At 35.9% G+C, this 22,538-nt stretch overlaps 2 protein-coding genes and 2 non-coding genes across 4 annotated transcripts; 2 read left to right on the top strand and 2 right to left on the bottom strand.

Moving 5' to 3' along the window:
* Positions 1 to 2,771, top strand: LOC109792507 (Peptidyl-tRNA hydrolase II (PTH2) family protein). Its single transcript, XM_020351928.3, has 2 exons — positions 1 to 414; positions 2,358 to 2,771. The coding sequence occupies exons 1-2, from the start codon at positions 34 to 36 to the stop codon at positions 2,538 to 2,540; spliced, it is 564 nt and encodes a 187-aa protein (XP_020207517.1). The 5' UTR covers positions 1 to 33; the 3' UTR covers positions 2,541 to 2,771.
* A 696-nt stretch (positions 2,772 to 3,467) lies between these two features.
* Positions 3,468 to 3,540, bottom strand: TRNAK-CUU (transfer RNA lysine (anticodon CUU)). Its single transcript has one exon. It is a non-coding gene; the product is annotated as a tRNA-Lys (tRNA).
* Positions 3,541 to 4,429: 889 nt separating this feature from the next.
* Positions 4,430 to 5,074, bottom strand: LOC109792508 (uncharacterized). Its single transcript, XR_014434877.1, has one exon. It is a non-coding gene; the product is annotated as an uncharacterized LOC109792508 (transcript).
* Positions 5,075 to 13,285: 8,211 nt separating this feature from the next.
* Positions 13,286 to 21,977, top strand: LOC109815429 (uncharacterized). The gene is made up of 4 exons (XM_083076285.1): positions 13,286 to 16,818; positions 17,002 to 19,891; positions 19,934 to 20,428; positions 21,801 to 21,977. Exons 1-4 carry the CDS (start codon positions 13,286 to 13,288, stop codon positions 21,975 to 21,977), a joined length of 7,095 nt encoding a protein of 2,364 aa, XP_082932411.1.
* Positions 21,978 to 22,538: the final 561 nt, after the last annotated feature.

Here is a 22,538-nt window from a genome sequence, read left to right as displayed (position 1 = left end):
GTTCCCATTGCAAAGGTAAAACCAATTTTATGAATGGCTTGCACTATCATCCCATTTCGTCTATTCACTCCCTCCGCTTCCTATCTTGCGTTCCCAACCAACAGGATTAGGGTTACACTTACACATACCCATTTACACGCGCCTTCTATCTTCAACCGCCCGAGTGGACTCAGCTCTAACTCAATGAGTCAACCCAACGCTATTGCCACGACGAATGACGCGCCGTCGCAGCCTCAGAACGCGGATGTTCTGGTGCAGTACGTGGTGCTCCGCCGTGACCTGATCGACACGTGGCCGCTTGGGAGCGTGGTCACTCAAGGTTGCCACGCTTCTGTTTCCGCCATTTGGTCCAACAAAGACGATCCTTTCACCGTCGATTATTGCAGCCCCGATAAAATTGATTCCATGCATAAAGTAAGGGTTTTCCCTCTTTTTAATTTTGCTTCTAAATTGCAATGTTCATATTATGCGGTCAATGTGGGTTTTCTAGTTTGTGAATCTGTTTAATTTTGCTTTTTTCGTGGTTGAATTTTTTATATTAAACATGTATTGTAGTATGTCAAGGTTATACCAATCCTAATTTCAACCAAAAAACAACTAATAACAGAATTAATCCTATATTTTTAATTCCCTTAATTTCCTATTATTACATAGTACAACCCTTGCTTTGTATGGTTCCGTAAGTTAGTGTTGTTTGCTACTTCTGCTACAGAAAATGTACGTACATGTCCCTTGGAGTGCATAAATTTCCAATCCAGTGTAATGGCTATGAGTTATTGCTTGAAAGTTGAAACCAACCAGAGTGAATGGAAAATATAGAATGTTGAATTTGTAATGTGGATTTCACCTTATCTCTTTACCTTTAAATAGAGATAGATAGATGGTCGATGTTGGAAGGAACTTTTCTTGAACTTATTTATAGGAACTAGCGCATTGGCATTCAGTTTGACTGTTAGAAACTGGTAGCCTGTGGTAATAAGTATTTGTAGAAAGCATGTTAATGGATGCTGCTGTGCCAGTGTGACTCAAAATGAAATGATGATTAGGGTATCTGTAGTCTGGCTTTTGGATGGTGCTTTTTACCAGGAACAGATGTTCTGGATTTCTATTAGACTTCTACTGCATGCTTGACTGAACTAGAGGTTTTTCAGGTAGAAGATAGATGAAGATTCACCTTGGCCTATGCTTGTTTCCCTCTGGCTTCACCAAATTATTTGATTTTGTCTCAATTAGATTTTGGAGTATGTGTAGAGAAGCGTCTGAATATAATTTTATGAATCATGTGAAATCAAGCTATTTCTTGCACACCCTCTTTAATTTTTGAGGGCGATTCGAAAGCCTTTTGCTTCATTATAGAATTTTATTTTATTTTATTGAACATGAGTGAGCTGTGCTCTCTTTTCCTTCTCTGTCTCGCTAGTATCATAACATAACATTAGGAAAGAAAAAAAACCCAACGAATTAACTGCCAATTTTGGGTTTAGGGTTCTATTCATGATGATTGAGATTTGTTCTCTTCATGGTTAAATTTAGTGTTATTTGCTTGAGGTTTGTCAAATAATTGCTTTTGAAATAATAATTTAACGGCTTTGTTGTATTTTTAGTATTTTTTAGTGATACTTTGGGGCTCTACCCAAAATATCATCCTTTAAATTTACATGATTTTATGCTGGATTGTGCAATATCCTGATTCTCTTGCGCATTGTGATCTGGGATATTTTCAATATATCATTCTGGAATACAGAATTCATTGAGGTCTGATAATATATTAAAGTTGAGAGTACAAATACGCACCTAACATTGCTGAAGTGTGGTAATTGGCAAATATTTTTAGAATTTCATACTTCGTTCTTCAACATTTATATGTTCAATTGGCTATTGATGTTTGTGGATAGCAATTGTGGTTGCTATAGATTGTGCCATTTGACATCAGTTACCTAGTTTAATTTTATACACTTAACTATGTTGTACTTCCTCTGTTTACTTGTGTTAGAACATTTTAAGAAGCTTTTCTTGGTTCTTTTCATAGACTTCTTCCAAATTGTTTACTGCATTAATTTTTTTGCAAAAGTATCCTTAACTGGAGATGCATTAATTAGTTATATTAAAAGAGATTAGGAAAAGGAAATCCCAATAATTTAAGGGTAATTTTGAAAGAAAAAAAAACATATTTGACAAATTTAATACGACTAGCTAAATTTCTTAGTTCTTGTGGGGGTTTTATGTACCGTACCAGAAGCAGTAGTATCTATCTGTGCATATGTTGTTTCTGTTCTGGGCTATATAGATCTGATTGCTTTGTACTAAAGCTGAGTATGTGGTTTATGCGTTAAATGGCTGTTGAACATTGATTGTAGGTTACTTTGGAAGTAAAAGGAGAAACCCAGATCAAAAACTTGTCTGAGAAGCTTACATTAGGTGGGATTATTCACAAACTTTGGATTGAACAACCTGAAAACATACCTACGTGCCTTGCCACAAAACCTTACCCCAAGTCAATCGTATCTTCATATTTTAAGAAGTTGAAACTCTGCAAGTGATTTTTTTGTATTCTTTGCTCTCTCCCCCTAAAATTCACATTAGAGCAAGTTGTAACAATTTGAGCCCGTTTTCTCATGACTTTCGGCATAGTAAAAAAAGAAGGGGGAGTTTTATTTAAATCGTTTTGGGCCTCATGAGACTTTGTTTCTGCAATACTTTTTATTGACGAAATCTGGACTGGGAAGAAGTCTTGCTAATTTTTGGCAAGTCAAACTTCTTTTTTTTTTGCATTCAACGATGAGGCATCCATTTTTTTTTTTTTTGAGTATGGAAAATAAAACAGACTACTTACAAACTGAATAAACGAGACAAGTAAAGCATTATTAAAATGACCATTAAAAGTTCATGATTCATTAATTTTACCGTAACACAAACAGATAACAATAATAAGATGTTTTTTTTTAATATTATATATTATATAAAATAGTGCACTAATATAAAATTATTTATAAAATTGGACAATTTTAAATTCACATAAAAGATGGCGAAGTTATTTATTTGGCCCCTTTATCGTATTTATGGCTTTTAATTTGGTCTTTTACTGGAAAATCAGCACCTTGTGTTTATAAATGCTGACACTTACTAAATCGCACTACATCCGATTTCATTACCAACATGTTGGCATGTCAGTTGACTATCTAGTTAGACTGATTACGTGACGTGAAGGTTTTAAATTTGACCCCTTAAATTCAATTTCGGATTTGAATGTAGTTCCTTGATTTTATTTTGTACCAAATTGGTCTCTATTTATATAAATAAAAATTAACAACATTTGTAATAATCGTCAAAATCTATTACTGTTTGGCGACTTTCTAATTGATTAGTAGTGCAACCCATCGTTAGAATATTTTAAATTCTACAAGAATCTTATTGAGAGGTGAGGGTTTATTTTGCTCCTTTTTTAAAGGATAAAAAATGTGAAAATTCGCCCACCGTGGGGCTCGAACCCACGACCACAAGGTTAAGAGCCTTGCGCTCTACCGACTGAGCTAGACGGGCTTATATGACTAAACTGTTATGTTACCCTGCCTAGTCTATTCCAGTCAGGTTCGTTCATTTAGTGTTTATATTCAATTACTTTCATTGATAATGAATTGGGTAAATATCCATTGTCTCGTAAAATTGACCAGAATTTTTCTCACAAAAAAAAAAAAAAAAATCTTGTATGGAGCAAAATCTTAGTTATGAATTGTGTCATTGATGAATGAGAACTTTCTCAAAGTTAGTAATGAAATTAGATGGATGTGACTATTTTACAAAATTTATTAATATTTGCAAATATAAGGTATTAATATGATACGAAATGAAGGTGATGAACCAAATTGAAGCTCGAAAATCTAGAGAAACAACCAAATTTGAACAATCTTACTTCACAAAATTTGTCCAAGCATACATTCAATAAACACGTCAGCATAAGAAAATTGGATATTATCTGATTGCAAACCTTAATATTTGTAAGGACTAATTTGCCATAAAATAAATATAAGGAACAAATTGAAATTTATATATAAGGTAAGTGATCAAAGTAACCTTTTTGGCAAGAACAACCATATTACAAATTTTTATCGTAAAATATCATAATGATTTATTAATTAATAACTAATAACTAATAATATATATATACAATCATCAAAAATTAATATTACATATACTAAATCTTACATATGATTCTTTATTTATTATAAAAATTTGAGTAAAAAGATTTTTTTTTCCCGATTCTTAATCAAGTTTGATTAATTTTGTTTAGACTGATTCTCTGGTAATTGTTGTTTTACTAATTTTTGGAGCTGTCTAGATGGGTACCTCGATCAAACAAAGTGAACGAATTCACCAATCCAATCTTGTTTCAATAACCTCGCTATAGCTGTATGGTTTTGACTAGAGGTAATTATGTGATAAAGTATAAAATCACATGGATTAAAAAAATTCACATGGAAAAAGGTCTCTACATCTTTTTAAGATAAGATGAGATAAGAGATAAGCGATTGGTACAGCTGATAATATGCATGAAAGGAAACACAAACTAGAAGATCCAGCCATAAATTGTTAAATAATAGCAACATATTCTGATCTACCCAGAAAATAATAAATAAAAGCTGAAGAAAGGTGAGGGTGAGGCTTTTACTGAACGACGAGTTTTCTGGCACAGATGGTGCACTGAAACCTGCGTTTAGCTTAGAGTAGAAGGGTAGAAAGCAGAAATTCCATTGGCTTTCTACGTCCACGGCTTGGATCATCCCTCCACAGTAAGGACACACCCCCGGTGCTGCCTGTCTTGACACCACCCTCTCATCCTCCCCACACACTAACACTAGACACATAATCTTTCAATAAGTTAAGGTATAAGGTTTTTTGTCTCAGAGAGATTAAGGATTCTTCGAGAGATTTCGACCAGCATGAAACATGTACGGAATTTAATAAGCTACAAGGAGACAACAGTCCACACAAAACGCCTTTTCCCAAAATCCCTTATCAAACCTTTCCTCACCGCCTCATGCCACGTGTCCATTCCTTCCACGTTAAGCCCCAACCTCGATATGGGGCTAATCACTTAATGAATGTTCTTAAAGAGTTTATAATTCTAAATTTAACATATTGAAATATGAAAATCCAAATTATAAGTTCTACAAAGTGTGTACGATTAGTTAAATTATTTTCATATAAAAATTAAAAGTAAAACTATAGCATATCTTTTATATCGTCAATATAGGTGCATAAAAGAAATTAAGAAATCCCTTCAAAAAAAAAAAAAAAAAAAGAAATCGTACAATTTCAACTTACTTTTATTGTGAAGAAAAAACAAGGTGACGTTTGCTCGCCGCCGTCAAATTTGTTGCTACTTGCCAAAGCAGATGTTAATGCGGTGCTAACTGCTCTGCCAAGAAATTCAGGGATTTCGACCGTAAATTAAGATACACACATTACTTTTACCAAAATCAATGATTAAATTATATTCATACGCTCATTCAATCACAGATAATTACGCAACCTCTGTTAATTTCTATAATTATTACTCCTTCCATTTTTTTTCATAGTCATTTTATCAGAGTTTATTTTTTTTTTCATTGTCATATTACTAAAATCAATGAGTTATTAATTTTTTTCTTCCATTTTTATCCTAGATAATTAATACATATTTCCTTAATAATGTGTATATTTATTTTTAATGTCTACCTAATTTTTCTCTAACTACTCATATAAAGTTAATGTGCATTTATAAGAGTAATATGTTCCCAACAAAATACTATATAAAAACAAAAAAGGACAATTATTTAATGGAGTAGTTCTACAGTCTAAAAAATAAAAAAAAAAGGTAAAATAGGAAAGTAAGTAATAAATATTTTTTAAAACTTAAATATCAATAATTTCCTTAATTCACGTACAAAACCTTAAATGACTATAAAAAAAAACAGAGGGAGTATTTCAAGAGTTTTATTTAATAATAATGTCAATTTTTTTATAATAGTAATATATGAAAGTTGAATTCTTAGAAAAATATTATTGTGCATCATTTTTAGAAATTTCTTATATATCACACCTTGTTAAGAAAATAAATAAATTCATATAGTGAAAATAGATAACTCAATTCAATTAAGGCTGATGGCTACTTGGATAGCAGAAGAAAGCCCATTCAATCCAAAACAAAACACTGATAGTCACTTCTGATTGGTAGATTTTTTAAATGTCGAAAAGGATAACTCAATTCAATTTCATCATCCTTAATTTGTCAAAAAATAGGTTGAATTAGATTGATTTTATCTTAAAATTAGATTCAAAATCTTAAGTCAATTCAATTATAATAGATTGCTAGTTAGATTATTTCAAAATATGGTTACTTTAATTTTAAACATTATATAATGTAATAATAAAGATATCGTATTTTAATTATAAGTAATATAGGATAAATTATAAAGATAAAAAATTAATATAATTAATTTTATCATAAACTCAAATTTTATTCTAAATACACAATTTACTTTAAGTGATTAATGTTAATTATAGATAAATGTATAAGAAATAAAATTAAAAATAAATAAAAGATATAAAATAAATTTAACTTAAAGTAACTTTAAAAACTAATAATTATCACATATAATAAGGATTAAGGAAAATATAATTTGTTGTTAATAATTAGATCCAAAGAGTATTCTCTTACTAAATTATCTTGCACAAACTCTAAATTCTATGTCAGTTCATGAAATAAAAGAAAAGTTATAAAAGTAAAGTAAGAATTACCAATTTTTTTAGCCTTCAAATTAAATATTAATGGTAACTAAATGAGCAATGGATTTAAGGTTTTTCAAATTATTGTGAGACCTCCATTAGTCTCAAAACAAAGTTGTTAGGTGTTTTTTATGAACTTCAAAAAGCTTGGCATAATGCTAGAGGGTGGAATGGATATATGATAATATAACTTTTAAGATGTTTATGATTGTTGAAGATGGTTTTCAGGCCTTCAAGTTTCTTAACCTCCTCTCGGTCATTTTTCGACAACACATCAGCCTCTAAACCCTTAATAGGTAAAGGTCTCTCACACCAATACAACGAGTACCCCTCGAGTAATCTTTCGTTACCCACCGTACACCGAATCCGGAAGTAAGCCCTCTTAAAATCCTTATATGATTGTAAAGTGTAGCGTAACAAAATGTGAAACGTTCTAGCGGCAAGGCACTAGGGAAACTAACACAGACAGGTTCCCTATCTACACACGGTTCGCAAATAATAATATTACCACCCTCACTACACACTACGTGTTCCCGGCAAAAGCTATCTATGGCAGCACGAGAATTCAGGGATGAATCACATTTCAGCACATCGTCCCTAGCCCATTTATACAAGTCTTTATAACTTACGGTGGGCGAGTATAAATAACTCGAAGACAAACCTCGTGATTGTCGGCAAAAGTCCGACTGGGCGAGTATAAATAACTCGAAGACAAAACTCGTGATTGTCGGCAAAAGTCCGACTGGGCGAGTATAAATAACTCGAAGAGAAAACTCGTGATTGTCAGCAAAAGTCCGACTGGGCGAGTATAAATAACTCGAAGACAAAACTCGTGATTGTCGGCAAAAGTCCGACTGGGCGAGTATAAATAACTCGAAGACAAAACTCGTGATTGTCGGCAAAAGTCCGACTGGGCGAGTATAAATAACTCGAAGACAAAAAGTGGGCTGCACGATGGACGACTATACTTAACACATTCAGATATTGGACGACTTCTTCATACGAGTAATTTGACTGATCGGTGTATGAAAGTTCATTTTCAACTTTCAAGATGTTCCACTTAATTATACGGATCGGAATCCGGTTGATTTTGACAGTTTTTACTTGATTATGTGGATCGGATTTCGGCCGTTTAGTCCATGAAAGTCCATTTTCAACTTAAAAGGGTTCATTTTTAACTTAGACAAGTTTTTGTCATTATTCAAGTCGGCATTTGGACGACCAGTTCCATCAAGTCGGCATTTGGACGACCAGTTCCATCAACTCGGCATTTGGACGACCAGTTACATCAAGTCGGCTTTCGGACGACTAGTTTCATCAAGATTCAATTTTTAACTTAGACAAGTTTTTGTCATTATTCAAGTCGGCATTTGGACGACCAGTTCCATCAAGGTTCACCTTTTTAACTTAGACAAATTTTTGTCATTATTCAAGTCGGCATTTGGACGACTAGTTCCATCAAGTCGGTATTCAGATGACTAGTTCCATCAACATTCAACTATTAACTTAGAAATTTTTTTGTCATTTTTACGATAATTTTATAATTTGTCCATTCTGTATCGGAATTTGGATGACTAAAGGTCAAGTTTCATTTTTCAAACAGAAGGATTGTGAATAATCAATTTTATCCGAATTCACAAAAACAATGAAATGCACATCTACCATGAAGAGAAGGAATTTCCAAAGTATGGAGGCAACACTCTATGACAACCAGAGAGTTAAAAAAAAAAAAAAAAAAAAGTGAAGTAGCCCAGAACGGCCGTTCCAAGATTGGAACGGGCCGTTCCAAGTTACAAAAAGACACCACAAACCTAATTGAGAACGGGCCGTTCAGAAATGGGAACGGGCCGTTCCAAGTCAGCAGAAAGGCCTACAACCCTAACCCAGAGCAGGGCGTTTTGATCTTAGAACGGGCAGTTATTTTTTTTTAGAACGGGCCGTTTCAAATTGGAACGGGCCGTTCTAAGTGACTAACAAGGACCTAAATTCCTTATCTGGAACGGGCCGTTCCGAAATTCAGAACGACCGTTGCGCTCTTAGAACGGGCCGTTTTGAATTTAGAACGGGCCGTTCCAGATTCACATTTAACACATAACGTCCATTTTCAGAACGGGCCGTTCCGGTTTTGGAACGGGCCGTTCTGAGTCAGGTCTGACGTCTATAAATAGACGTCTGGGGCACAGTTTTCAGGGCCGAAAATTTTCGTCCAGTACTCTTCAGAGCTCGAAATTTTTTTCTCTCTCTCTTCCCCCTCTCTTTTGTATTTCTTAAGATCTGTGAGACACCTCTGTAGTGTGAAAGGTAGCCAAAAAGCACCTTCTTGATCATCATATTCAAAGATTCAACTCATTTGGTATCGTTTCTTCTCTTAATTTTTCTTATATTTATTTAATTATTTATTTATTATTATTATTATTTTATTTTTGCTTGTTTGTTTATTTATTTTTGTTTATAGTTTGTACATAGTGAATACGATTTGTTCCCTTTAAGATTATTATTTAAAAAAATATATATATTTCATATACGACCAATAATTATGTTAATTGAATAACATTTTTATCTTTAACATTATTAGGTCCTGGGGTTTAATGACTAGTCATTTGCTAGCTTAAACTTTCTTATATGAAATTTCTTTCTAAATGGTTAATGATATTAATTGAGTAGCACTTCTACCCTTTAATATCATGTAAACCATAAAAGTTAATATAATACTTATTCATTGTCCTACACTTTAAGCATAATTTAGTATCAACAAATAAAAGTCAATAACATGGATTGAATAGCAATTCTATCTTTCATGTTATTGGAAGGGTTTATTAATTAGCCATTTGCTAACCCAAATCCCTATAATTTTCTAATAAAAATAAAAAAGGAGGCATCTCAGATTAAAGAAAATATATCTCACATACGTTTTTTTTGAGGAATAAATTAAATATTTATAAATTTATATAATGTTGCGCAATTAATTAAAGGTACTGTTTTACAGGCGTTGTAGGGTGCTAATACCTTCCCTACACGTAATCGACTCCCGAACCCAACTTTAATTTTAAAGATTATCCTTTAAAGGGTTTTCCAATGTTTTTCCCTTAAATTAAAATATTGGTGGCGGCTCCATTAAAAAAATATAAAAATGTTAGCGTCATCCCGTCGTGATCCCGGTTACGACAGATGGCGACTCCGCTGGGGATGTTTCAGAGTCAGGCCTTATTAAATTAATTGCGCAAAATTATGAATTTATAAATATTAATTTTTTTTTCCCTTTCCTTTTATTTTATTTATTTATTTATTTATTTGTTGTATTTATTTGTTTTATTATTTCTGTTTGCTACGCATGCTTTGTTTGGATTTAAGTTTAAATTAGAGTTTTGTTTATTTTATTTGCATGTTTGTTTGTTATCTTACACATCCATTAACACTTATACCTCACACACTTTGGGCTCTATACCCGAGCCTGTGCGAGCCTAAGAAGAGAAGGTGGCTTGATGACTGTTATTGAGGGGCTTGATGCTCACTTGACCGTTGTTGAGTTACCGCTCAGGTTGTTACTAGTAGTATGGGTTAATCATATTGAGAGGGTATGTTCCCTACTTGTGATTAATTCATGCGCTAGGTCCTTATTTATATGATAAGGGCAACCTGGGGACCAATAAACCTTGGGGATTTTTTAGATTCACCCACAAAACCATGCACTAATAGGTGGACTTAATGACCTTCCAAAGTAGGGTGTTAACCTTAGAAATTTCCTACCCTAGGCTTACCTCGCACTACTCTCTATCCCTCTTTTGATATATGTTCATACTAACAAAAAAAAATGTTATACATTCATGCATCATAAATTTATATCCAATATCAATTTTTTAGGGTGTTTTTCTTGCCTAAAATAAATTTTTTAATAAATAAAGGATAAATGATAAAAAGTCATGCATACATGCATATTAGGGGCATAGTAAGTCACATTTTAATTAAGTCTTTATCTTATTTTTATTTTCTTTTTTTTTCTTTCTTCTTTTCATTTAATTAAATCCTCATCTCATTTTTTTTCTTCTTATTTTCTTTTAAACCTTAAAATAATTGATAGTATTCAATATGGAGGAGATTCAAAATCATACTAGCAATGCATCAGGGTTAAGTAAGAGTATCAGGATAAATGTGCTAAAAAATGATCTCCAAAGGGTAGGTAAGATCTGCCAGAAAATGAGTAAGGAGGTTCGTGCGAACTTTCAAAAGAAATATGGACAGATTCTGGATTTGCTATTGGTCTCAATAGAAACTAATATGCTAAGTGCATTAGCCCAATATTGGAATTCAGATTTTAGGTGCTTTGAGTTGCCTCATATGGATTTGGTTCCCACAATTGAAGAATATGAGATAATACTAAGGTTACCTCTCAAAGAAGAAGCTGATGTTTATCTATATAAAGGGAACTATGTATCAAGAGGGAAAATTGCTGGTTTAATTGGCTTGTCATCACAACAAACAGAATTGGTGAGCAAAGGCGCGACTCAAGGATGGAATAAAGATCTTCTAGAGGATCATATGATATCTCTAGCCGAGAAAGGTGATTGGGAACATTTCAACAAGACTCTAGCTCTACTTATTTATGGGTTAGTTTTGTTCCCATTCACAATGGGCTTAATCGATCAAGCAGCTATGGATGTGTTCTTCGCTTACGAAACACAAAAAAAGAATCCTGTTCCAGCCATTCTTGCCGATAGTCTCCTCTCTCTGGAAGTATGCCATCAAAAGAAAAGAGGAATGCTACGATGTTGTAATCATTTATTATATGTTTGGATCATGACCCATTTATATGCTTCCAATCATATGGGATATATGCCAGATCCTCTAAGAAGCTTCCATCGTATTCCAGTGAAGAAATTAGAAGCATCAGAGTGGAAAGGAGATCTTTCGACATTAAAAGAAGAGCATTTTACATGGGTATGTCCTTGGTACCATCCTAGAAATACAATTTTTAGTTGTGGAGATTTCTTGAATGTTCCATTAATGGGGTCGAGAGGATGTGTAGCATACACCCCAACAATTGCTCTTAGACAACTCAAATGGACTCAATTTGTGCCTCAGAGCAAAGAGTTAGGAGGTTTGAGCTTTCAATATGCTCCAGATAATATGAGACAACAGGCAGAAGTTAGAGCTGCTTGGGGGAAGATCAAAAAGAAAGGGGAAGCACAGCTTGGAAAACCTCGTGTGACAGCCTCTTCAGAATATAAAGAATGGAGGAAGGCCAGAAGAATTTCCATCCCGATTCTCAAAGAAGTCCAACATAAAGAGAGTCAATCTCATGAAACTAACCAAGCATTGGCTTCTTTAACCTCTCAGTTAGAAGTCATGAAAGCTCAAATGAGGTTGATGGAAGAAAAAGAAGAACGTGCTCAAACTGAAATAGAGATTCTTAAGAGGCAATGTCAGAAGAAGGACATGGAAATTGAACACCTAAAAAATGAATGTGCTGATGCTTATGAAAATTCAACCCATGTGAAAAAAGTAAAGAGAATGGCAGAAAAAGAGTCAGAAACCCTTTTGAAAAATATGGAAAGAGAGATTGAAAAAGTAAAAAATGAGATGGCAAAAATCCAAAAAGAAAAAGAGTGTTCAGAAATAGGTGATCGTGAGAAAGAACAAAAAATAGAACGCATGCAAGAGGAGCTAACAGATGCACACCAAGAGGTAGAGAAATGGTGGAATGTGGCTATAGAATACTCTGAGTCACTCAAGATGGCTAGTCAAAATGAAGAACAATTGTTGAGAAGAATTGACGATTTAACATTAGAGCAGGACCAGCTAAAATCTGATGTCAATGGGTTACATTTAATTGCAAAACACCATCGTGAGAAGGTGAAAGAGTGGATAAAGATGTGTGGAGACATGACTGAAGCTGTCCAAAAACAAGTAGAAAGCTTGAAGATTCATGTGCACGAAGTAAATGAAGAGATCAACTCAAGTCCTGGAATAAAGCTTCCTTGGAAGATCTTCAAGCTCGTGAAATTTTGTCAAAATTTAGCTAGGAGTCTCATGTAAAATGAGATAATACAATTATTGTAACCCATTTTGATTTGGAGTATAATAATAGCACATTTGACTTGATATATTATTTTGTTTTAGACATCATTTATTGAGGAAAGAATTCTCCCTTGAATGATTGTTGATCACATTTTTATCTTGAGATGATTGATCCTTGTTTAGAAATGTGTGGTTCGTACTCTTGCATTGCTAGTAAGATGACCTTATCCATTGAGGAGTGAATGCTCCCTTGAAATAAGTGTCAACCGTTGTATAACCTAAGAGATTTTGCCTCTAGCGTTAAGATATGGGGAATCACTTTTTAATTTGAATACAAAACCAATATTTTCAAAAAATTTAATTAAATAAATAATAATAATAATAATTTGTGTCTTCTTTTTTCTTTTATACTCATAAAAATTTACTTTGTATTTTGAAAGCAATAAAGCAAAAAAACAAAGTGTTTCCTCGGCATCGTTATAGAACTCGCTCTCAAGCCAAGATCATGGATGAGATGGAGGAACGCAACGAAGAAATGAGAAATGATATCAATCAACTGAAGGAACAAATGGCTCAAATTATAGAGATGTTGCAATCGGTACAAGTGAAAAACATGGAAGGGACCCCTCCAGTAGCTAGAGGAGAATCATCAACCGCTCATGCGTATCCACCTGGCTTTACCCCAGCCCCAGCACAACCATTAACTCTACATCTTAATCCCGACCAACATGTTGACCCTCCAGAGGTCCAATGGCCACAATATGGCCTTCCACCCAACTACACACCTCCAATAATCATGAATCCTCCGGATAAGCACCAACCATTAGTGAACCAGCCGCCTAAACAAATGCCATCAACCCAACCTGAGGTTCCACCTATGAATGCTACCTCTTACAAACATCAAATTCCCTACCAAGCCCAAAATCCTACTTTCACCAACCAAGGGAATCCTCACCAAACTTCTGGGGGATATCAACCAACCTTAGGAATTGAACATGTTCAGTCTAGCGAAAAGTTACAAATGCTAGAAGAGAGGCTAAAGGTTGTGGAAGGAGGTAGCTATGATATCGGTGAAGCTGTCGATCTTTGTTTGGTTCCAGACATAGAGTTCCCCCCAAAGTTCAAAGTTCCTGAATTTGATAAATATAAAGGAACAAGTTGTCCAAAGAATCACATGACCATGTACTGCAGAAAGATGGCAGCGTATGCTCGCAATGATAAGTTGCTTATTCATTGTTTTCAGGATTCTTTAACTGGGGCAGCTTTGAATTGGTATATGCATCTTGAACGGGCCTATATCCGCTCCTGGAAGGATCTAGCTGATGCTTTCCTTAAACAATACAAATACAATATTGACATGGTTCCAGATAGATTTGAACTACACAGCATGTCTAAAAAGGATGGTGAGACATTTAAGGAATATGCTCAGAGATGGAGAGAAGTGGCAGCACAAGTGGAACCTCCTTTGTCCGATAGAGAAACGGTAGCCCTGTTCATTGATACTTTACGAGCACCGTTCTATGATAAGATGATTGGGAATATTTCATCAAATTTCTCTGATATAGTTATCATTGGGGAAAGGATTGAGAATGGCATGAGGAGTGGGAAGATTGTGGTTGACCCAGTTGGAATAGCTGGTTCAAGGAAATTTTCAAGTGGTGCAGGAAAGAAAAAGGAAGGAGATACAAACGCAGTGACATTCAACTCTCCTGGGATACTTAAAAACAAGTCTCCTCATTTCTATACCCCTCACATGGCCTACCCAAATATTACCACCATCTCACAATATCCTCAACAACTGGTCCATCAAGCTCTGCAAGCTTCACCCGCAACATCCACCATACGACCATCTCAATCTACCCAACCATGGAACCAAAATCCTAGTCATACAAGGTCACAAAACACCCAAGACCGAAAACCAATTGAGTTTGACCCTATCCCTATGTCCTATACTGAGTTGTTCCCTCTCCTACTACAAAATTCCTTAGTAGTACCTTGCCCGATGAAGCCCGTGGAACCACCATATCCTAGGGGGTATGATGCTAATTCTAAATGTGATTATCATGCAGGAGCTATTGGTCACTCCCTCGAGAATTGTAGAGCTTTAAAATTTAAGGTACAAAGCTTGATTAAGGCCGGATGGTTAAACTTTAAAGAGGATAATCCTAATATCGGGAACAATCCTCTACCAGGGCATGGAGGGCCCACAGTTAATTTTATTGAGGAGAATAAAGATCAGCTTATGATAAGGAGAGTGAAGGATGTCAAAACTCCCTTAAACCTCATTTTTGAAGAGATGTGTAAGTTTGGAATGTTGGAAGGAAGTTATGGTAAACAGGAGGGGTGTGGATTGCATCCTGGTAAGAGTCACAAGATTGATGAATGTGACGAGTTTAAACAAATTCTACAAGATTTAATGGATAAGCAACTTATACAGGTCGGCTGTTTTGAAAGTCATGTGTGGGCTGTGGATTCAAATGTAGGTTGCCCAAAACCCCTGGTTGTCCATTATACCAGGGGTACGAACATTTTGAATGTTGACAGACCAAAGCCTATCACAATACAAATACCAAAAGCTTTTCCCTACAGAGATAACAAAGCAGTGCCATGGAGATATGGTGCAAAGGTTTGCATTGATGTCTCTAAAGAGGGATTAGAAACCACCGACATTACAAATGTTGCTGGGGTTGGTGGAATGACTCGAAGTGGTCGAATTTACACTCCTGAAGAGTTGAAAATCAAACAAGCTAAAGAAGTAGAGAAGAGTCACGAGAAAGGGAAGGAAGTAGTGGATGAAAGGATAATCAAAGAGCGAGAAGAGGAGAAAAAGGAAGTCTCCGATGAAGAGGCACATGAGTTTCTAAAACTCATACGACAAAGTGAGTACACGGTGATTGATCAATTGAACCGAATCCCTGCCAGAATATCACTTTTGTCATTGATGATGAATTCTGAATCCCATAGAAGAATATTGCTGAAGATATTGAATGAAGCGCATGTCGTTCATGACATTTCTGAGGAGAAATTCGAAGGTATTGTTGGAAACATCACTGCCAATAACTACCTTACATTTACTGATGATGAGATACCAAAGGAAGGAGCAGGGCACAATAAAGCTTTGCATATATCAGTAAAATGCACGGACCATATCTTGGCAAGAGTTTTGGTTGACAACGGTTCTTCGTTGAATGTGATGCCAAAAGCAACATTGGCAAAACTTCCTTTCGATGGATCATACATTAGGCCAAGCACTATGATAGTGAGAGCTTTTGATGGGTCTCGTAGAGAAGTGATCGGCGAGATAAGCTTACCTATCCAAATTGGTCCCGTTACTTTTGAGGTAGTATTTCATGTGATGGACATTGCACCAGCTTACAGTTGCCTTTTGGGAAGACCGTGGATTCATTGTGCAAGGGCTGTACCCTCCACACTTCACCAAAAGCTGAAATTTATTGTGGATGACAAGTTAATCATTATATTGGCTGAAGAGGACCTATTGGTTAGTAAACCTTCATCCACTCCTTATATTGAAGTTGCTGAAGAAGCTTTGGAGACTTCATTTCAAGGGCTTGAAATTGCAAATGTAAGTTATGGAAAGAACATCGTGAAGCCACAACCATCTGGTGCCTCCATGATGGTAGCTAAAACCATGTTAGGGAGTGGATATCAACATGGTTGCGGACTAGGAAGAGATGCACAAGGACCAAGCCAATTCCTTGAATTGATAGATAATAAAGATCGATTTGGTTTGGGCTACAAACCCTCAAAAGCTGACAAATGGCGGGTTGTGTATGAGAAAAGAGAAAGGAGGCTAGCCAGGCTAGAAAATAGGGAGGCAAGAATTAATGGGGTCCCTATCTGTGATCTACGAGAAAGCTTTTGGAGTGTCGGGTTCGAGTTTCCAAACTTAATAGCTGTTGTTGAGCAAGACTTTCATGAGGACGAACAGGCTAGTCTGGTTCGCGCTTGTCCACCGAACATGGAGCTTAATAATTGGGAGATTGTCAAGCTGCCTGTTGTTTTTAATTCAAATTTAAAGTAATTTTCTTGTAATGCTAATCTTATTGCTCTGCCCAAGGCTTTAAGATTTATTTCATTGAATAAGGGCTCATGTATTTCCTTTTAATATTAAATAAAATGCATTCATTCTTCTTTCATGTCTTGCCTCTTCCTTTCTCCTTAATCTCTTTATCAATCTTATCCTAACTTCAAATAATGCAGATTTGAGAAAAATGCGCTTGAAAGTGACAATGCTAGTGTTGCATCAAATAATTTTGATTGTCCCGTTAATCAAACTTGTGAGGAAATAGAGGATGATTTGGAGCCTTCCCCTGAGTTATTAAGATTAGTGGAACAAGAGGTCAAAGAGATTCAACCACATGAAGAGCTAACTGAGACAATTAATTTGGGCGACGAAGAGGAAAAGAAAGAAGTCAAGATTGGCACGCTCATGAAAGAAGCTGAACGTAATAAGTTGATAAGGCTTTTACATGATTACAAGGATGTCTTCGCTTGGTCGTATCAGGATATGCCAGGGCTTGATACTAGCATAGTGGAACACAAGCTACCGTTGAAGCCAGAATATCCTCCCGTCAAACAAAAGTTGAGACGAATGAAACCAGAATTATCTTTGAAGATTAAAGATGAGGTCAAAAAGCAATTTGACGCAGGATTTCTAGCTGTTGCCAAATATCCACAATGGGTTGCCAATATAGTACCCGTTCCTAAGAAAGATGGGAAAGTTCGTATGTGTGTGGATTATCGAGATTTAAATAGAGCCAGTCCGAAGGATGATTTTCCACTACCTCACATTGATGTGTTAGTAGATAACACAGCTCAACATTCATTCTTTTCTTTCATGGATGGATACTCAGGATATAACCAAATCAAGATGGCTGAGGAGGACAGGGAGAAAACGACATTTATCACACCATGGGGCACATTTTGCTACAAGGTTATGCCATTTGGGCTAAAAAATGTTGGGGCAACATATCAGAGGGCAATGGTGACTTTGTTTCATGACATGATACATAATGAGATTGAGGTCTATGTGGATGACATGATCGCAAAATCAAGAAAAGAAGAAGACCATGTGATCCATATGAAGAAATTGTTTGAGCGGCTAAGAAAGTTTAAGTTGAGGCTAAATCCATCGAAGTGTACTTTTGGCGTGAAATCTGGTAAATTGTTGGGATTTATAGTCAGTCAAAAAGGGATAGAAGTGGATCCCGACAAGGTTCGAGCAATTCTTGAGATGCCACCGCCTAGCACAGAAAGAGAAGTTCGAGGTTTCTTGGGAAGATTGAATTACATTGCCCGATTCATATCTCAATTAACAGCTACTTGTGAACCCATTTTCAAATTGTTACGTAAAAATCAACCAATGAAGTGGAATGATGATTGCCAAGCAGCCTTTGACAGAATAAAACAATATCTACAGAGGCCGCCAATTTTAGTGCCACCAGTCCCTGGAAGGCCTCTCATTATGTATCTAACAGTGCTTGATGGGTCTATGGGTTGTGTCTTAGGCCAACATGATGATTCTGGAAGAAGAGAGCAAGCTGTCTATTATTTGAGTAAGAAATTCACCGATTATGAGATCCGATATTCATTGTTGGAGCGAACCTGTTGTGCCTTGGCATGGGCAGCTCATCGTCTAAGACAATATATGCTTAGTCATACAACATGGTTGGTGTCTAAAATGGACCCAATCAAGTATATCTTTGAAAAACCCGCTCTCACAGGAAGGATTGCTCGATGGCAAGTTCTCTTATCGGAATATGACATCACTTACATGACCCAGAAGGCAATTAAAGGAAGTGCTTTGGCAGATTATCTAGCATATCAGCCTATAGACGACTATCAATCAATGCAGTATGAATTCCCAGATGAGAACATTATGGCACTATTTAATGAAGAAAGGTCACCACAAGAAGATAAATGGATCATGTTGTTCGACGGTGCTTCCAACATGTTGGGGCATGGAATTGGAGCTATACTCATTTCCCCAAAAAAAAAATATACTCCTATCACGGCTAGGTTGTGTTTTTATTGCACCAATAATATAGCAGAATATGAAGCATGTACTATGGGGATACAAGCAGCTATAGAAGCAAAAGCCAAAATACTTGAGGTATACGGTGATTCAGCCTTGGTTATTCATCAGTTAAAAGAGGAGTGGGAAACTCGAGACGCAAAATTAATTCCTTACCAAGCTTACATTAAGGAATTGATAAGGAAATTTGAGAAAATCACTTTTAATCACATCCCTCGAGAGGATAACCAATTGGCAGATGCACTAGCCACCTTGTCATCTATGTTCACGTTGAGTAATGATGAAGATATGCCACTTATAAAGATTCAATGTCGTGACCAACCTGTATATTGTCAGTCAGTGGAAGAAGAGCCAGATGGAAATCCTTGGTACTATGATATTAAGGAGTATATCAAAAGTAGACAATATCCACCAAATGCTTCAGAGAATGACAAGAGAACTTTGAGAAGACTAGCCATGAGTTTCTTTCTAAATGGAGAGGTGTTGTATAAGAGAAATCATGATATGGTTTTGCTTAGATGTGTAGATGCATTTGAAGCTCAACAAATTATCAAAGAAGTTCATGAAGGCTCTTTTGGCACTCATACCAATGGGCATGCCATGGCAAGGAAAATCTTAAGGGCTGGTTATTATTGGTTAACCATGGAGAATGATTGCTTTAAGTACGTGAAGAAATGTCATAAGTGCCAGACATATGCTGATAACATCAATGCTCCGCCAACTTCCCTTAATGTTTTATCATCACCTTGGCCATTTTCGATGTGGGGAATGGATGTTATTGGCCCTATTGAGCCGAAAGCATCAAATGGACATCGCTTCATTCTAGTTGCTATTGACTATTTCACCAAATGGGTTGAAGCCGCTTCATATGCCCATGTGACTCGAAATGTGGTTGTAAAGTTCATCAAAAGGGAATTAATTTGTCGTTACGATGTGCCAAGCAGAATCATTACTGATAATGGAACAAACTTGAAGAACAGGATGATGACAGAGTTATGTGTTGACTTTAAAATTCAGCACCATAATTCTTCTCCATACCGCCCAAAGATGAATGGGGCAGTTGAAGCAGCAAACAAGAAAATCAAGAAAATCATTCAGAAAATGGTGGTGACATACAAAGATTGGCACGAGATGTTACCCTTTGCCTTACATGGATATCGTACCTCAGTTCGAACCTCAACTGGGGCAACCCCGTTTTCCTTAGTTTATGGAATGGAAGCCGTCCTTCCAATCGAGGTTGAAATTCCATCTTTAAGAGTATTGATGGAAGCTAAATTAGAAGAAGCAGAGTGGGTCCAAACCCGTTTGGATCAACTAAATCTCATTGAGGAGAAAAGGTTGAATGCAATTTGTCATGGCCAATTATACCAAAAAAGATTGAAGAAGGCGTTTGAAAAGAAAGTACACCCTAGAGAGTTTCGAGAAGGAGACCTAGTGCTTAAGAAAATTCTACAAATTCAAAAAGATCGTCTTGGTAAATGGGCACCAAATTATGAAGGACCTTTTGTAGTTAAAAAGGTTTTCTCTGGGGGAGCTTTGATCCTCACAAATATGGATGGTAAAGATCTCCTACATCCTGTAAATTCAGATGCAGTAAAAAAATATTATGCCTAAAATATATATATATATATATATATATATGAAAATAAAAATAAAAATAAAAATGCTTGATAGATTGAAAACCCGAAAGGGCGATCTAGGCAAAAGTTAGAGCGACTCGCTAGGTTGAAAACTCGAAAGAGCAATCTAGGCAAAAATTAGGACAAAAAAAAAAAAAAAAAAACTGAAAAAGCAATCTAGCAGATAGGTATCATGCCTATTTTGAGGTATCAATTGGGGCAAGCCATGACGGAGCTGGAAATTGGGGCAAAATGCATTGAATTATTCTCCAAAGTTTATTGGCGAGCAATCAAGATTATAGAAGTGCAGTACTAGCATGGTTCATCTGAAAAGCGTCACTCACATGATAAATACCTCCCATTCCTACCATTGTATATATATGTCATTCTTGTCATACAATGATTTCCTTTGTAAACACATTTCTTTCTTGAATAAAATTATCCTACCTCTTTGTTGCAAATTCTTTTTGCATTTTATGATAATATACCGAAAGGAAATGCATGTTACTTCTACAAAAATAAAATTCAAGGCATTACAATTTATTTTTATGAGTTTTAAAAGCCACAGTATGCTTGATAATTTCTGGAAAAAGCGCAACCAACAAAATAACTTTGTTTCAACCCATAAGTTCTTACAACAGCTTAAGGGTAACCCAAGGGAATAACCAACTGTCATTCAAGTCAAAGAGCGTTCAAAGGCCTCACTCATCCATGATCCCTGGCTGTGTATCACGATGAGGAATTTTTGAAAAATAAGGCTAAAGCAAAAACAAAAAAAAGGAAATAAACAAAAGTTTAAGTCTTGAAAGTTGTGACTCATAAACATTTTGCATCATATCACCATTGCATCACATTTCATTTGCATCTTTTGCTTCTTAGAACTTATGACGTAGAGTTTTAGGCTAAACACCTACTTCACATTTGACTTTCTATATAAGCCCAGTATCTACCTGGCATAGGTTGCATTCTTCTTCTATATAAGCCCAGTACTTACCTGGCACAAGGTACCATTTCTTTTGCATAAGCCCAGTATTTACCTGGCGCGATCCATCGACCAATTCAGCACAAGCATTTGGTCGATCCAATATCAACATTCAATCAACCCAGCACCAGCATTTGATTGAATTGGCACCAACAATCGGTCGATACAGCACAAGCATTCGACCACTCCAGCATTAGCATTCAGTCCATCAACATTCAATCAATCCAGCACCAACATTTGATTGAATTCGCACCAACATTCAGTCGATCCAGCACAAGCATTCGATCACTCCATCAAACACAAATATTCGAGTCATCAAGTACAAGCATTCAACTATTTCAGTACAAGCATTCAACTATTTCAGCATAAGCATTCAGTCGATCCAGCACAAGCATTCGACCATTCCATCAAGCACAAATATTCAGTTGATCAAGCACAAGCATTCAACCACTTCAACATTGACATTCGGTTGATCAAGCATAAGCATTCAACCCCTCTAGCACAAACATTCAACATTAACATTCGATTGATCCAGCACTAGCACTTGATCATCCCAACACAATATTCTAGCATTGGATTGTTCAAGCAAAAGCATTGAATCTTTCATGAACTTACTCCATCAACAATAGGAGCTATGTCTTGGGTAGTTGGATAAAATTAATTCACATCTTTATTTATTTCTTATCACGAATGATCTAAATTACCTTATTTAGATTATTTAATAAGAAATAAGTAAAGAGGGGCAACTGTGAATAATCAATTTTATCCGAATTCACAAAAACAATGAAATGCACATCTACCATGAAGAGAAGGAATTTCCAAAGTATGGAGGCAACACTCTATGACAACCAGAGAGTTAAAAAAAAAAAAAAAAAAAGAAGTGAAGTAGCCCAGAACGGCCGTTCCAAGTTACAAAAAGACACCACAAACCTAATTGAGAACGGGCCGTTCAGAAATGGGAACGGGCCGTTCCAAGTCAGCAGAAAGGCCTACAACCCTAACCCAGAGCAGGGCGTTTTGATCTTAGAACGGGCAGTTATTTTTTTTTAGAACGGGCCGTTCCAAATTGGAACGGGCCGTTCTAAGTGACTAACAAGGACCT

Source organism: Cajanus cajan, chromosome 6, assembly GCF_000230855.2.
Source record: "Cajanus cajan strain Asha chromosome 6, NIPB_CcT2T_4, whole genome shotgun sequence".
NCBI lineage: Eukaryota > Viridiplantae > Streptophyta > Magnoliopsida > Fabales > Fabaceae > Cajanus > Cajanus cajan.
Note: the sequence above shows the minus strand (reverse complement) of the source record. Positions and strands in the feature narration are given on the sequence as shown.